This window comes from Notamacropus eugenii, chromosome 5, assembly GCF_028372415.1.
Source record: "Notamacropus eugenii isolate mMacEug1 chromosome 5, mMacEug1.pri_v2, whole genome shotgun sequence".
Classification (NCBI taxonomy): domain Eukaryota; kingdom Metazoa; phylum Chordata; class Mammalia; order Diprotodontia; family Macropodidae; genus Notamacropus; species Notamacropus eugenii.
This window is the reverse complement of record NC_092876.1, coordinates 253,751,055-253,769,804: the sequence shown is the minus strand read 5'-3', so window position 1 is coordinate 253,769,804 and position 18,750 is coordinate 253,751,055. Positions and strand designations below refer to the sequence as shown.

The 18,750-nt window shown below is 33.7% G+C and overlaps 1 protein-coding gene across 1 annotated transcript in view; it reads left to right on the top strand.

Annotated features, from left to right (window-relative positions):
* The window catches only part of CALCRL (calcitonin receptor like receptor), a 114,453-nt gene that overhangs the window by 87,424 nt on the left and 8,279 nt on the right, over positions 1 to 18,750 (top strand). Inside the window, exons 9-12 of the mRNA XM_072612603.1 lie at positions 8,390 to 8,516; positions 10,487 to 10,640; positions 13,747 to 13,807; positions 13,894 to 13,960. Of these exons, the coding sequence (XP_072468704.1) occupies positions 8,390 to 8,516; positions 10,487 to 10,640; positions 13,747 to 13,807; positions 13,894 to 13,960 (409 nt within the window). The remainder of the gene's footprint in view (positions 1 to 8,389; positions 8,517 to 10,486; positions 10,641 to 13,746; positions 13,808 to 13,893; positions 13,961 to 18,750) is intronic.

Genomic DNA, 18,750 nt, shown 5'->3' with positions numbered 1-18,750 from the left:
AACTGATGAAACAACAAAAGCAGCAGAGGGCCAAGGACAGATTCCTGGGGTAGTTGACAAGAAATACCTCCTTTTAAGCTGCCATCAACTCAATAATGACTGCTTTTCAATTCTGGTCTTTCAACTACTTCAAAATCTAAATTAATCTCTTAACTTAGTACATCTAGTTAACTCTAGTACATCTAGAGTTAACTCTAGTACATCTCTCCATCTTGTCCACAAGTATAGCATGAAAGATTCTGCCAAATGCTTCATTGAAGTCTAGGTATACTAAACCTACCAGACTACTTGCTCTGTCAAAAAGGGAAATTAAGTTAGTATGATATCACCTGTTATTGATTAAGTCTTGCTGTCTTTTAATGATAATCTGCTTCCTTTGCTAAATTTTCAAAAACTGTCATGTATCCTTGAATTTTCCTAGGGAAAGAAGTCAAGCTCACTGGCCTATAGTTTACAGACCTTTTCTATGTTTGGAAATCGGTACAGCACCTGACCATCTCCTTATCTTTCATTATTCTTGATCTTTCAGAAATTACAGTTATAGCTTAGAAATTTTATCTGCCAATTTTTAATACCTTAATATCTGTGCAGCCTTTTAAAAAAATCTTAGGAATTGATCCTTTTTTTGGCTGATTCTAGTTAGATACTGAAAAATAATGTTTAAGCAATTCTATTTTTGTCACTTCTACATAGGTTTGTTGATTCCTGAGGAACTGGCTGAGACCATGAAATATTTCTTAAGTTATGAGACCTGATTTCAAATCTTAACTCATCCCTTGATTACCTGTGTGATTTTGACTAAATTACTTAACATCTCTGCATCTTAGCTTAAGTAAAAAGAGTAGGTTGGAATAAATAACCAATACTACAGATGGACAATGGTTTAGGCCTAATATTTAATTGGAAGAGTGTTGCTTTGGGGAAGTAAAGTAGTTTGTTTTTAAAAAAAAATCCCAGTTACCTCCTATAAGTAAAGACCTTTCTTTTAAACATAAATGTTCCACCAGTAGTACATCATGTGATAAATCTTAGAACATCATGATATCTAAGAAATTCAAGTTTTAGATGACTTAAAGGGTTACGTGGGTACAAACAAATATTAGTACATCTCTTATGATGACACACAAGCAAAATATAAACCTTAAAGCACTCTATAAATGCTAATTATTGTTGTCATTTTTTACAAGTTTCGTAAGGGCAAATATCAAAGAAATATTTTATCAGAAATGGAGGTAGGCTACTCAGATGAATAACAGAATATAGACTAGATATAGGTGATATCTGTTTCTGTCATCTATCTAGCTGCATACACACATACATATACAGACAGAGAGAGAGATGGAATCTAGAAGGTTTCTGGATCATTGGGTATCTCTTCCACGGAGGATATATGGAAGATCATGAAGATGAATTGTACAACATTAGATAACAGCACAAAATAGATTCTGATCTGCATCATGGGAGTGAATATCCACCAATGATAAGACCCCAAATTGATAGATTTGAAAAAGTAAATAATCTGGAGACGCTTGCAGCTCAATACTCTATAAGTCTGTCATCTCATGAAGTTTGCCTTGATAAGGTTTTCACTCATTCCACAGCCTAAATTAAATTGAAGAAAAGTAAAATCGTTATTTGATCAAGGCAAAAATGAATTTTTTAGAATGGCTTAAGCATCCAAATTACTCCTCTTTTAACTTAGTTTGGGTATTCACAGAAATACAATCTACATCTTCCCATCCAACAATCCTCTTTAATGTTTTTTTCTTCTCTAAATTCATTTCACCCCTCTTATTATTGCAAAGTTCTATTATGCCAAATTTCTCAATATCCCAAAGACCCAGAGTTGGACAGGATCTCAGAGTCCACACCTGACAGGAAACTCTCATACAAAACACCTGCTAAATATCCATCTAGTATTTGAAGATCTCCAGTAAGGTTGGACTCAGAAAGTTAAAGGGCAGGTCATTCTACTTTTCACCAACTTGAAGTGTAAAGAAGTTCCTTCTAAACTTGTGATTTTTTTAGAGTAAATTCTGGCCTGAAATCATATGAAAAGCAATCTAAAATGATGTTAAAGAAAGGAGTGTGGCAAAATGAATAGAGGGCCAGCCATTAAATCAAGAAGAACCTTGTTCAAATCTTGTCTCTGACATTGAATAGTTGTAACCTAATTATTTGCCTCCCCCTTTTTTTTGTTCCAGGGGAGGTAATTGGGGTTAAGTGACTTGCCCAGGGTCATTCCACCAGTAAGTATCTAAGGCCAGGTTTAGGTCCTCCTCACTCCAGGGCCAGTGCTCTCTCCCCTGTACCACCTAGTGCCCATCTCACTAATTCTTTAAGATACCACTTTAAAGACTAGCAGCCTGTCTGTGTTAGTGGAGAGTATAGTCACACTCAGAATAATATACAGTGAAATCACAAAAAGTTATGGTCATGAAAAATGTTATTCTTTTAAATCATTGAAAATATAGAATGTGAGTCATCTTAGTGTTTCTGAAGCTAGCTGTACTGTCATCTTAATATCAGAGGCAATAAAACCACTGAAACAGTTGGTAATTTTCAGTCGAGCATTATTACACCACCGTTTTAACTAACTGCAGTTGATTTGTCCATCAGAAAGCCATGGAAAGACTAGTTTGGTAATGGTTTTGCCACTACACTTGTCAAAACAGTCAAAGGATTCATTTGTCAAAATCTTTGACCTAGACAGTCTTATGAAAAGACAGATCCAGAAAGCAAAACTTTGAAGCAAATCCAGATCCACAGACCACATTTTCTATTTGGTGGTTATGCTAATAGATAGAGGGAAATTATTAAATGTAAAGGGTTCAGAGAAAGTCCTTTCTTCAAACATTCTCATGGAATACATGTATAAATTCTGTTTAATATTTTGATTCAAATTAAGGGCTTTTGAGAATTCTAAGAAACGAAGTACAGGTTTCAGATGAGGCTAAATTAGTTGCAGGTTGAAGCCTTTTACAAATATATTTTAAGCTTCGGTTTAAACAAATTGATGTTTTTACCACAGTCACTTAACTTTAATCTAGTTTGTACCAATCTACTGACATGTGTTAATGAATGTGCTCATTAGGAAACAATAGGCATTGCTAGACAATCTGGGCCATTTGCACAAACAGTAATTGATACAAGCCATATGACAGAATGACAGATACTCATCTGTTTAGGATCTTCTGGGATGTAGTAATGCTTGAAGACAGGCATTAGAAGAGAATAAAGCAACAGGTTGACAGACAAGGCACTGGGCCTTTAATTACATAATACTAAGTGAACCAATTTGACAATTATCCAATTTGTTGCTCGAATTGCAACAACCAAACTGGAGGATTCAGGCACCAGAGGATAAGCTTGGGGCTTGTCATCCATTTTAATCATCAGCAAAAATGAAAGTAACTCAATGTTACTTGAACTTTCAATTTTGCATTGTGTACATGCAATCAATCAACGAACAAGTATTTATTAAGCTCCAACACTGTGCACAACACTTTGCCTAGGGAACTGAGAATGCAAGTGCAAACAAGTACCTATCTTATTTATGTATACCCACATATACAACATAAAGTTAGATACACATATATAGTCAATTTTATGCTTTATGTTTTTATATGAATTATATATGCATACAAACACAAAGGAGTCATATACGAGATAGTTTGGGAGAAAGGACATTAGAAGTTGGGGTGATCAGGAAGACTTCTTTCAGAAGATGGTGCTTGAGCTACATTTTATAGAAAAAAAGAGGACTCTGAGGGGGAGGTAAAGGGGGAGCACATTTCAGGCATATGGCACAGCCTTTATAAAGGCACAAAGAAAGGAGAAGGAGTGTCTTGAATGAAGAACAAAAAAACCACTTTCCCTTCTATTTCTGCTATGGGATGATTCCAAGTGCCATTTACTTATTTGTTCATTCATTTCTTTATTTACCCATTCATTCATCCATCCATTTATTTATTTATTTTGGCTTTTCGTTTCATTATTTATTTATTTTTTGGCAGGAGTTCATTTAAATAATCCTGTCTTAATGGGTTATCATCCTATCATCAGAAAGGTACTCAAGGGGTCCACTGTGTCATAATAACAACATGATGCAATAGTTTTGGACTTAGGCTAATCAGACCAGAGGCAAGACTGCCTTTGTAACATCTAACTTCGCTGAGATCCCCTATCACCATCCTTCTTCTGCTAACTCTTAATAGCAACACACATACACACACACATGTGCACACCACACATACATATAAACACAACTGCACAGTTTTTGTGTGTGCTTGTAAATAATGAAGTTGTTGCAATTAATTGTCTCTGGCTACCAGCAGCAACCAGTTCAATAACTTTTCTGCAGAGATTCTTCAAGGCAAGGGTGTTTAATGAGAAAGATGGGGAGCCATGGAAAAACAGAAATATAGATTAACCAAGAGATAACACAATGCTAAAATAGTTTGGAAAACACAGGACAGATAAGATTCAGGTTGTCAGTGTTTTCTTGAGAGCCTCTAAGCCTGTTCGGCTTTGCTTCTGGTCCTATTGCTTCAAAACTCTTTCTAAGCCTTCAATCTTCATATCTTGCTCTCTTTAGTTAAAAAAAATGCCGTAATTGGACTTACTCAGGAGTTACTGAATAGTTTAGATGAGAAATAGATCATAAAATCGAATGCTGTGAATAGTTATGTAGGTTGAAGCAGTGGGTCAGAAAATAGAGGGTATATATCTATTTAGATTCTGTTACTAATAATGTGTCTGTATGCAGTGACCTATTGTTAATAAAACAATTTGTGTTCCTCATATAGACATAGACCAAATGCAAGACAAACAAGCCTTAAACAAACTTCATGGCACTTCCGTGTCACCCCTGTCTATCAGAATAGGAAAATATAGATTATGGAAGAATTATTTAAATATATATGTTTCAATTTACTGTGGCTTGTAGACTGAATACAAGGTAAATAGATCTTGGGTGAAAATCTTGTGACACATTTTTATCATAATTGCGTATCATAAGAAAATTATAGCTAATAGAAAATTTTGTTAAAGGGTATAAGTAAATCTAAAATAATTTGACAAGATCATCATATGATTGAAATTTTGCTAATGTGTATCTTTTTACTTTCTTCCACATAATATAGCTTTTTAGAGACCGAAGAAATTGTAGGTTTTATCTGCTTTAAGCCCCTGTGGCATTCAAGGGTCATTTAAGGGGATATGACTTGCTGGTCATTGGAGAGCTGAGAATTGAACCCAGGTCTTCCAGCCTCAAGTCTAGCATGTTGCCCACTACTTCATAATGCTTGTAAATGGCTAATAATAGTGATCAGATCACTGCTATGTTGGTGGGGTGCTACCTGGTACCCAAAGACATCTTCTTTATGCTCACATATTAAATGAGAAAAATCACTTAATGGATATTGAATTTCCCAAATATCACTTCACTTATTCACTTATAATGGGAGATTACATAGGGCAATACAATGAATATGGTCACTGAGTCTTAATTTTAACAACATTTGTGATTGAGATTTTGGCATTTTCCTCTATAAATATAGAGTGAAGCAGCAGAAAATACTATACCTCCATTTTTACTTGTGAGTCATTAACATCAAGTTAAAAAAAGCAGGGATTTCTTTCATTGTTGTTCAGTCACATCTGACTCTTCTTCACCCCATTTGGGTTTTCTTGGCAAAAATACTAGAGCGGTTTGCCATTTACTTTGCTAGCTTATTTTATGGATGAGGAAACTGAGGCAAATAGGGTTAAGAGAACTTGCTGAGGGTCCTATGCTTAGTAAGGGTCTGAGGCCAGATTTGAACTCAGAAAGATGAGTCTTGCTGACTCCAGGCCTGACACAGTCCTCTGTGCCACCTAGCTGCTGGAGGAGCTTCTACCTCTCATAAAGGCAAAAAGCATTCACCAATATTCTATAACAATAAAAAAAAAAAAACTTACAGTGTGATTCTTATGTAGAACAGGCAGTGTAGTATAATGGATAGAGGTTTGGTACCCAAGTCAGTAAGTCCTTCCTCCAACACGTTTTGACTGTGTAACCTTGCAGAAGCCATTTCCCTTTCAGAAAATTATAAATGCCGGAACAATTCCAAATCTGCGTTGGTAGATTCCTCACAGGAATTAATTCACTAAACTGATGAAATCAAAACTTTTTGGGGGGTAAGGGGGAAATCTAGCTTTCCCTTAGAGATTCATTAATTTTGCTTAGAGAGGAATTCAATATTCACAAAAGAGAAAATGTACAGATAGCAAGAGGAGTGCTTTACCTGAATACAACTTTTAACATAAATAGGGAGTAATCAAAAAATTCTATTGATCTAATAACAAAACTGAGTAAAATAAATGCTACTTTTTTATTGGCTATCAAGATAGTCAAGATAGGCAAGTATCCCAGGGAAATATGTCACTACTTTGTAGTACTCAAATGGTCTAGTATAAATTGAAGTCAATTAAAGTCGGTATTATAGAGGTCAGCACCTTTATAACATGGTGATATATAATATGTATGATACCATAAATTATGCTACGTTGTCACCTTTAGAGTGCATATGCTAACTGCTTCTACTTGGTATTACTATCATTCTTGGCTTAGCCTGGATTGAGGTAAAACATACCTTTGAGTTTTCTTTAAGGAAAAGGTTGGCTAAGCAACTTTATTCAGCATTTGGGGGAGAACTGTATATATTTATGAGAAATCAAAATATTTTAATGACCTGACATCATTCACTTTCACATAAACAATGCATTGAATTAGAAACAATGATCTCTTTATAAAATGCAGATAGTTATTTAAAATCTTTCCCTCAAAAAAAAAAAGGACAGAGAAATAATTTGGCTCAAGACACTTTACTCACCCTAAATTTTAAGCTAAAGAGGTCTAAATTACTGGGATTTAAGTCATCTTAATTACTAACAAATTAATATGAAGGTAAATTAAATCTAGTTAAGTTTAAACCAAATTAATATGAATTTAAATAATAGATTAATATAGCAAAGCATTCTGTTGTAAACGATCTCATTTGCCTCTCAGAGCATCACTATGGGGGTAAAAGAGGCAGTGGGATGGAACAAAAAGGATTGCATTGGGATTCAAAAGAACTGGATTTAAGTCCAGAGTTAGGCCACTAAATTATTATGAGCCTTAGTCAAATCATTTCAAGATCTCTAAAGCTATTTTCATTCAAAACATTCTAGGATATAAAAACCAGGGGATAAACTAATATCTCCATTTTAAAAGTGAGGAAGCTGGACTGTCATGGAGGTTAAGTGACTTATCCAAGTTCCTACAACTAGAAAATGGTATAGGTGATTCCTAAACTCATATATTCTGACCACAGGTTCAATGCTCTTTACTCTTCATTATGATGTTTTACTTTCATAATCATGAAATTGAAAGAGAAAATCTTGATCATCTCCTAATTTTGAAATGTCAAAAATGATCAAGAATTACACCATAAGAACTTCTTTCTTATTTCATGTAGAGGGCATAAATTTCAAGGACTTAAGAGTTAAGTCAAAAACCATTTTTAAGTGGCTAATATAGAAACTCAGACAGAAAATTTAAGACTAACAAAAATAGTTTAGTAAAATGATATAATATAGTGTGCAGAGAATAGAAGCTGGAATCAGAGAAGCTGGCTTCAAATCCAGCCTTTTCAATGAATTTCATATGAGACACCAACGAAGTCAATTAACTTGTTGGGCATTAATTCCTTAATTTGTAGCAGGGCATTGATTAATAATCTATTCCACTTATAAATCCCATGCTAAAATGACATAAATAGTTTCAAAATGAAATTCAGCTTACTTCACTATCAAGTTCACCTTCACACAATCTTACATATTAGTTGTTATATTCTTTGAGGTACATTACTGTATAATAGGAGATAAAAATATCATGAAATTGGATCCCCCCATCTACCTGTAAGATCCTGTATAAAAGACAGAGACACATTTGGGATCTGGGAGCAGGAGCAAAACTATGTCTAAACTCCTTGAACTTTTGTGTCTGAAAGAGACTTGAAATGTATATCAGTATAAATTTATATAGGTATGACTACCAATTTCTAATATCTTTTCCTATAGATCTAGAGTTGAAAGGTACCTTTAAGGCCATCTAGTCTAGCCTCTTGTTTCATAGATGAGGAAGAGAGAGTCGCACTGAACCTATAGAGTTGAAATAAGTTGTATAAGGTAACACAAGTAATAGGCACCAGAGACAGGATGTAAACCTTGTCCTTTGGCTCCAGAATCCATACTGTTCTGCCTGTACCACACTGCCTCTTTGAAAGGGTTCTCTTAATAAGAATTAAAGTACATAGAAATTTGAATAAAATAAGTTTAACGTGTTTGTTTCCTCATGATTTAGGAGTTTGAGCTGCCAACGGATCACTCTGCACAAAAATTTGTTCTTCTCTTTTGTTTGTAATTCTGTTGTCACCATCATCTGGTTAACTGCTGTGGCCAACAACCAGGCATTAGTTGCAACCAATCCTGTAAGTAAGATTAGTGTATTCTATCTAAGGGGGGGAAATTATATATGTGTACACACATAGCTGATTGTATACATCGATTTAAATTTGGTTACATTTTAAAAGCTAAGGTACAAAGAATATTTGAATTCATAATAGTATGAGGACAAGTGATTTCTTGACAATAAAATTGACTGTTGAGATAATAAATATTCAAATGGAGAAAAACACCATTATCTCGATGATCTGAACATTTTAATGAGTAAGTTAATTCATTTTCCAAGCATCGCTACTACTTTAGGTTTGAGAATTGTGATGTTATTTTTATATCACATCAAACACCAAAGAAAATCTGTGTATTAGATCAAGGAAAAGCCTTGGCATCAAGACGGCCTAAGTTCAATTCTGGCCTTTGTGCTACATTTTGAGAATGAGTCAAGCAATTCTCTTAAGTCTACAAGTTACAGATTTACATGGGTGAATGGATTTTCCACACATGAAATTAACAAAAAAAAATGTAGCTCACACTCACACACTAGTCTTAGTTTATAATTCTTTCCTGGAGTCATAGAGTACATTAGAGCTCTTTTTATTAACAAATTAGTTATGATCTATTTATTTCAAAAGAACTGAAGCCATTTTTTGACATGTTGTTGAGATGACATCTTATTGTAGAAAAACATTTTTAACCCTTCAATATTTTCAGTTTCATAGGAGCATAGCCAGAGTCTTTCCAGAAAATGGCACATTTGTCTTATTTAATTTTGAAATTATTCTAGTAAATTTTAAAATTATTCTAATAACTTTGGACATATGATCATGGTCAATGAGTAATGATTAGATATTATTTTAACATCTCCTCAGTGATGCATCCAAAGCATGAAAATGTATATTTATATATCAATATGAAATAAGGATAGGGACTAGACTTTTTATTTCATTGGTACAGAACACTTCCAGGGAAGGGAATTTTACCTACTATTGCATGTTGGCACTTTCTCTACACCTTATGAAAGGTTGCCTAGAGCACTGTCAGGTTAAGTGACTTGTCCGAGGTCACACAGCCAGGACAACTCTTAGTTAGGATTCGAATTCAAATCTTTCCAGTTCTGATCTCAACTCTCCAACTACTAGATGATGCCTCTCAACATTAATATGATTAAATTTAATTTTAAAATATAATATACTTATATGTAATTTAGAGCTATAACTAAATCAGTATATAAGAATTTGAAATACTAGCAATAGGAACTTCATTCTGATACGTGTGAATATGAACCTAGTGACAGACAGCATAGTTGTCATGTGAAGATTAATTTAGCTGAGTCTATAGAAGATTGTTACCTATTTGAACACCAGAAGATTTTGAGACTAGCAGTTCGTAAAATCTTCTACTATACATAGTTAGTGGTCCGAGCTGATATAAACTCTGCTCATGAGAATAAAACAAGCAATCCTCTAAATGTAACTGTGTAATAATCTGTCATAAAAATGGTCATTTTTTGAATACATGCATATACATATATACATACATATATATGTATGTATACATACATATATATGTATATATGTATGTATAGATATACATACATATATTTATATATATAGCACTGGTTGCTAAACATATGTTTACTACAATACCTACATATATATATATGTATATATATATATATATATATATATACAATTGTTAGTATACATACCATCCTAAGTACTTAAGCATTAAGTACTATATGTGTTTTAGTATTTTGTATGTGCTATATATGAGTACTGTAGAATATACTAATATAATGTACATACATACAGTATGATATAGCACTTAAGAAAGTTAGTGGATTAGTATACTAACAATATCAGATCTGGAATTAATAATCCCTGGTATACATAGAAATAAATATATAGTTTTCAGTTCCTATATGCATGTCTAGATGAATTTTAATGTACAAATAAGTATGTAACTATTATGATAACGAATGTATTTCTTTTTCACACAGGTGAGTTGCAAAATATCCCAGTTTATTCACCTTTATCTGTTGGGATGCAATTATTTTTGGATGCTTTGTGAAGGCATTTATCTACATACACTCATTGTAGTGGCTGTGTTTGCAGAGAAGCAGCACTTACTCTGGTATTACCTTCTTGGCTGGGGTAGGTACCAGTGTACACATATACACATTTTCCTGTTTATGCTCCCCACTGTGCATCATTTTGTCAGTTTGCGGCCCATTATATTTATTCACAAAGTAGGGAAATTATTCTGATATGTTTCTTTTGGTTTCTGGTGGTAAATCAAAGTACTTTGACCCAGACACAGAATTATGCAATCTCAACATCAGAGGTCATCTAGTCTTACTGCTGTTAGAGTTCTTTCAGTTCTGTCTCACTGTTTGTGACTCTTTTGGGGATTTTCTTTGCAGAGATGCTGGACTTTTTAGCCATTCCTTTCTCCAGATCATTTTGCAGATGAGAAAATTGAGGCAAATAGTTAAGTTGACTTGTCCAGGGTCATATGGCTAGTGTGTGAGGACAGATTTGAATTCAGAAAGATGAGTCTTCCTGACTCCAGGTTTGACCCTATCCTCTATGCTACCTAGTCTAAATCATATCAAAAGTGTCTCTTTTTATTATTTTTCTTACATAGTTAGAAAACAATGGATAATAGCTTCTTTTATCACAGTCAGGGTATATTAGTTTACCTTTGCCAAATTAAAGACTATTAGTTTGCAGAACCAAGAAATTATTTTTATTCAAAAAGTTTTATTTTGTGTAAAGCATTAAGGAATGGCCATTTTTGACGGGCATTGCAATAAAATAAAAAGATCACTGGTCTACAAGGCAGGACATCTGACTTGTTGGTCACTAGTTGGTACACTTGGGCAAGTCACATGACCTTTAGGGGAATGTCTTCATATCTGTTAAATGAGGAATGAGAAGACTGGACTAAATAAACTCAAACTTTCCTCTCTACATAGGAGCTCATATTAAATGCTTGTTTGTTAAATTGTAGCTCTAATTTCTATTATCTGAGTCCATAGATGCTTGTTTTGGGGAAAGCAGTTCTTTGAATGGAAGCAACAAACTGAAAAAGAATAGAAGAAGGCAGATATTTATTATGTATTAATATACCATTGTTATCATTTATTCCTAAATTCCTATTATTCCTAAATTCTGCTTACTCTCTCTATAAAAGTGTAGTGTTGGCATATTTTGAAAGTAGAAATAATCATTAGAATATTTTACAATATTGAACCTACTAATCCTGAGATAGTTAAATTGCTGCAAAGCATAATTTCAATTTGAATATTATTTGTATGAGATCTTCAGCAACTTTTGTAATTTGAATCATATTCATTTTAGAGTTATTGTGATGACAAGATCAAATACAAATTTGCAACTTTGTAAACCTTAAAGTGCCATTTAAATGCCAGCTGTTATTCATAATGTCTCCAAAATCTTAATGTAGTTTCAAAATTTTAATAGCTATTAGGTAAATATAATAACATATGTATTTAATTTAGGTAAATAATTTATGTACCCTTAAACAAACTACTTCAGTGGCAAAAAAAAAAAAATGGATAAATGAACTATCTGAAATACGTTGTGTTCTTTTTTCAGGCAAATCCCATTAGGGAATACCAGCAGTAATATCAACAGTTATACAGGGTATCCCAAAAGTCTTAGTACAGTTTTAAAGATTTAAATATCGCAATGTTGAAATAAAATCTGTTATTAAAAAAATTCAGTCCTTTTGTGTTTTGCTTTCCTCCGTTAGCTTGAAAACTCCTTGAGGGCTGGGTCACTCTCATCTTTGCATCTCTTACCACAGTGCCTGGCACATGATGGGTACTTTCTAAATGTCTATTGACTGACTGCCTTAGAGCTGTGATGATCCTATGAGCTCCTCGAGGACAGAATTTATGTTTCATAATTCCTTGTATTCCCAGTGCCGTACTTCAAAGAGGAATGGGAGGAAGGGAAGGGAAAGGATTCACCCTACTGAGGCAGAGCCTAACCACTCTATGCCTACAGGAGGCAATTCCAGGAGTTGCTGCGGCAGAAGTAGCCCCTCATGGCCAACTTTCTTGCCATGAGCGCTTTATGATTTGCACACTATTTAGCAAAGTATGTCTCATTTTGTCATCACAATAACTCTCAAGGAGTTAGAGCAATTATTTTCCTTTTACAGATGAGAAATCTGAGGATCAGGTTAAGTGATAGCCCTTGATTATCTAGTAAGTATAAGGGCAGAATTTAAATATCAGTTACTCTTGATTCAAAGCCCAGGTTCTTTCTACTACATGATCATTTTTGTATCAAAGCAAAACAACTATTGCACTGTAACAAACTTTAGTGGGTTGTTCTTTTCTTACAGCCTCAACAAGTTATAGAGAGATATTAGCCTTATCTTGCAAGACCAGAATTATAAAAGAGTTGCTTCAGGGGTGGCGAACCATATTGTCTTGATTATTTGGTGCAATCTAAATTATTTTGGGAGCCTTAGACATAATGGCATCTCCGGTACATAAATTTATTGTTCATCTTTAAAGCTTCTTGATTCAATTTTGGTAAATCTCTTTTTGATTCTTAGTTAAAAATTTAAGAACTACTACATCAAATGGGAGGAGGAAGACAAAGAAGGTACCTAATGGGAGGGTATCATGGATAAGTCAGTCAAAGAAGTCCCAAAGTAGTGTGTGTGTTCGTCCTTTGCTGCCGAAGAAGACCATGCCATCAGAGAAATGATGACATGACTTGCACTTGACTTTGTTTTGAGTGAGGGAGGGCTGTGTAGGTCACCAGCCTCATTTCTCCTCCAGAGTCACCTGAATCCAGTGACCAGATATTCATCAGGATGACTGGAGATGACCCAGGGTGAGGCAATTGGGGTTAAATGACTTGCTCAAGGTCTCACAGCTAGTGAGTGTCAAGTGTCTGAGACGAGATTTCAACTCAGGTCCTCTTGACTCCTGCACTGGTGTTCTATCCACTGCACCACCTAGCTGCCCCTCCCAAAGTAGTGTAGCCAGGTAATGGATGAGATACATGAACATATATAAAGAAAGTAACTTCCATAAGACAATCCAATAGAAGCAGCAAATGACTGGTATGGACAGCAGAAGCTCAACAAATATTTTTTTGTATTCCTTAGTGCTTTCTGTAATTTAACCTTGTTTTATAGAAATATCCATTTTAGAAGATAAATTCAGGTGAAAAATCATCTCTTTGAATTTTTTCTTTTTTTTAATCTTGACAGGATTCCCCCTGATACCTGCCTGTTTACATGCTATTGCAAGAAGTTTATACTACAATGACAAGTAAGACAATGTTTCTTTCAGATTTTTACTATGAATCTACAAAAATGAATCTTTAGCACTTATTTCTCCATCTTTTTTTCCCCTAGCTGCTGGATCAGTTCTGATACCCATCTCCTATACATCATCCATGGTCCAATTTGTGCAGCTTTATTGGTATGTTTTTTTTTTAACGTCTTGTTTTTATTCTCAGTGTAATTGATTCAATTTTCTAGCCTTTATTACACATGCTTAGATATTTAAAGAGTATTACAATAAAGTTAATTCTCCAGTACTTTTAAAAAATTGTGTGTATGTTCAATGAAATGTAGCATTCAATAGGTAAACAGCCTTTTTTAAAAGCAGTTTTGTAACTGGACATTTATATGTGGTAAGAAAACTTGGTTATATTTTATGTTCTTTTTTCATTTCATAAAGCCCCTCAAGTTCCTACAGTTCATATGTAATTATTATTTTATCTCTTAATATCACAGAAGGAAATGTAATTATAGGTTATAAAAGCATTACTTGTATTGAAAGAGATATGTAGTTTCAAATAACAAAAAACATGAGATATTTGGGTACAAAATCTGAAAATTACCAAAAAGTTTTCTTCTATAGAGATTTAATAACATTTAATAAGTTGATATGCATTTAAATCAATGGCAACCTTTAAAAATTAAGTAAATAACATCATGAATCCATGAGAAAAAAAGATGTAGCATGATAACCTTCATGACTACATGCAATTATTTCACATTTTACATACTTTTTTAATGTTTATGAATCTCTTTCCTCGTAATGGTTCTACAAGTTCGGATGTATCAGAATTGCTATCCCTACTTTATAAATAAGAAGATTGAGTCACAGAGAAGTTCAATGACTTGCCCAGGGTCACACACCTAATAAGTGTTGCAGCTACATTTCAAATCCAAGGCATTGACTCCAAATTCAGCTCTCTCCACTACACTATGATGCCATAATAACCACGTAAAATATATGTGTACATGTACATGTACATGTTCATATATCATGTACATATATATGTGTATATATATATTTATACACACATATGTATCTCATAGGTAGGCAAAGATGGATAGTGTACTGCTCTTCTATGCTGGAAGTGGAGAAAGAGTCATTAGTGCTACTACTAGGCTGCATTGTTTGCACAACCAATTTGTCTCCTTACTAAGGAAGATTCTAATAGAGTTCACTAATATAGTCCCCAGAGAATTCAACTGAATTCATAGAACCATACATATAAGTCTATAAGGGATTTCAGAGGTCATCTAATCCACCCTCCTAATTTTACAGATGGAGAAACTGTGGACCAGAGAGGTAAAATGATTTGCTCAAGGTCACAAGGTTGTTCTATGTTAAGTCATTCAATTCATACTTATTAAGTACTATTGTGTGCATGGTAGACACTAAGCAGAATAGAGAAGAAATCTGAGGCATAGTCCTTGGCCTTTGAGAGCTTGCAAAATAACTGGAGACATTAGAAATACAGATAACAATGTAATATGTAACAATGCAAAGTGAAGTATGTAGTTAAAAAATAAAGTGAGTAGTTAAGATAATTAATATAACTACTCACGCCTCTAGCTTTATTTGAGGTTCAAAGATAACCTCCTTCCTCAGTCCCAAATATACCCAACCAATCTTGCTCTAGGGCATGGGCAGCTTGGGTAACGAATATAGAACAACTCCATCACCTGTGGGAACTTGGACATGTTTAACCCTTCCATGCCTCAGTTTCCTCAACTATAATAAGGAGATAATAATAGGACCAACTTCGTAGGGTTCTGAAGATCAAATGAGTCAACGTGTGTGTGTGTGTGTGTGTGTGTGTGTGTGTGTGTGTATAAAGTACTTTGCAAACCATAAAGAGAAATATAAACTTTTACGATGATGATGATGATGATGGTGATGATGATGTTTATAGCAAAAGACTAGTCTTTATTTATCTTTATCAAGGCAACGGAAACATTCCTCCACAACCTGAAGGAAATAAACTTTTATTATTATTCTTACAGGCTAGTCAGTTTATCAGCTTCTAAATCTGCTTTTCCTATGCATTCAACTTTCCTAGACATTGCTACTTTACAATTTCCCTAGGATGATGCGTTGTTTTATGTAATAAAAATTTACTTGTAAATATTTTTGCATGATGAATCTGACATTAAAAAGAGATTTTCTGAGAAGTGAAAGCAAAAAAGTATACTTTTCTTTGTTTACTGAAAAAGGCACATAGACAACGAAGATGAAAGGTGACTATTTTTTTTTGTAAATGTGAGCGAAGATTGCATTGTTCAAGCAGTTAGCCTGCAGATTCACATTTTTCACAGTCCATTAAACATGGCCTGATTTTCCATTCCAAAGGAATACAATATTATACTAAGAGAGGGAAAATGGAGCTGAAAACTTTTTGAGCAACAAGATGATTTTAAGGAATTCCTCTTTTGTGGGAGAAAATTAGTACCATTTAATTATGTTGATTTTCAAGATCCCCAGTATAGTAAATATAAATTTTGAGAAATGAAAAAATATGACAAGATAATGCAAATAGGTATAAGAGATTTTCTGAGACTTCTTTCTTCAAGGGAAGGAAATAATTCAGGAATGTAAAGGGGAAATATGGCAGCACAGTAATACGGTTGGATAGTGGAACTAAGATGGAGGAAAATCTTGATTCAAATTGGGCCTCTGATACATACTGACAATGTCATGCCAAGTAAGTCACCCAGTCCCTCAGTATCCCAGGCAACTGGGATATGTGAGACTACATGTTGCAGATCTGTATTAGTAGAGGGAATCTTACAGGAGAGCTTCTAAAACCAGTAAAATCATAGTTTCCTTCAAGTCTAGTTATATGTGGGGGTAGAGGGAGATGTTCCTTTATATGAAAAAAAAAAATGTTCCATCCCACATCCTTGTTATAAGGTACTAACTGGAGAGGTCAAAAATGTTTTTTGGTTAGGTGGAACTTATTTTCACTATGGTAGAAAATTATATGGGAGCCTCCTTTTTCCTATTCAAAGTATTGAAAAGTTTTGAGATGTTATATGAATAATTCATGTTTCAAATACCATGTTGCTCTCTACCTTTTGTGTGAAAAATTCACATATCTTACAATACAGCAAATAGCATTGTAAAGGTTATTTATTTTCCATCTGTTTCTGCTGTTCTGTCAATTTCATCTTTTTCTGGTTTCATGCTCAAATGTATGTTTATTTAAATGTATTTCTTTTGATAATTATATTTTCACTTCTGGGTTTCTTCACCTTTTAAAACAAATGCTTTTACAGGGTAGTAGAGTGAATTTACTTGACATCTTTAAATTAATGTTATGTAGAGATTGCCATGGGAACTATTTTTAGATCAAATCTAGCACATTGATGTATAAATTAGAAGAAAATAATAATTCTATTCTCAAGATTAGTTTTATATAATAAATTTGTCTGTTACCCCTTTCTATAATCCCATACTCTTTAAAAAAAATTCTTGACTGGGAAGATGGATCTGCAACTCAATCAGATTTTTTCCCCCTTCACAGAGTAGCAACAGAAAATTACCATGTTTCTACCATTGTTTTAATAAAGGACATTACCTAAGGCACCTACATAAAATGTCCCAAGTTTATTATTTTACATTTGTTTATTTATAAGTTGATATGTAAGATTCCTTTGTCTTCTGTGCTTTATTGGTGGGTAATATTTTCCACGGAGTTGAAAAACGAAGTCAGCTATATTATATGCTTGGAAAAGGTAATAAATTAAAAGTGGTGAGACCCCTGTTGATATGATAACATATTCAATTCTTATAGTTCTCTTAAGGACTCTTTCTACTTTAGTCTTTAGTAGTAATATGCCTTTAAATATAAACATTTGATTTTTCATAATGGTATTTTTACTGAGACCTATTGTTTGTGTATGCTATCTTAAGTTCTATGAGGATAGAGAGACTTTTTTATGCCTCATCTCTTTTCGCAGTGTCTTTCTTAAACTAGTACATTTCAACAATAAGAAGTCTCAATCTCTCAATTTTCTCCTTTATAAAATTAGGCATTTGGATTGAATGATCTGTATGATCCTATGAACTCTCGTTTCTATAGATTTTTAGTTTCTGACGTGGTTTTTTTCACAGCAACCTACTGATATCATTAGCACAAATATTATTGTCCCATTTCCTAGATAAGGATATTGATCAAGAGATTGATCAGCCCATGACCATATAGGAAGTGAGTTTATGAGGTATAATTTAATCCCAGACTACCTGATGCCAGGTTTAATACTCTGCACTATTATGTTATGTCTCATATAGTTTTTTCACATATTACATAAAATATTACCAAGGTTATTTTCCAGATTACTGTATGCATATGAATATGCTCATGTGTTTATAAATTGTTCTTTTGGACATAATTGATTGGGCCTTCAATACCAGTATTGGGAATAATTGATCACTATTAGAAATCATCAGGAGGGGATTGGGGTTGGGAATGAGAATAAAGTAAATGGATACAAGAAGAGAGAGTCAAAATCTTTTAGTAGGGGAAGTGTGGGGCAAATGACCTAATGCCACCAAAAATTTCCTCAATAGCTGTTTATTAGTTACTATTGATTAAACCTTATTTAGTATGTATGAAATTAATTTCTTGTTAAAAAGGATTTTATTGATACCCAGTAAAGTTAAGTTTGCATAGTTTGACCTGAACATGCCCCAAGGTTTTGGGTTTCAGACAACTGCAGCTCACACTCAAAAAGAATCTTAAAATAAAGAATGACAAATAATGAAATTTCAAAGAAAATCTTCAGATATTTGTATTCTGCTAGAATTTCATTTTCCTTTAAAATCATTCATCCTTTTTTGTTAACGGATTTTTAGTTTCATATTCATGTCATTGCATGGAAGTTTTGGACCCAATACATTCTCATTCATTAGGACAATGAAGTATGCATAAT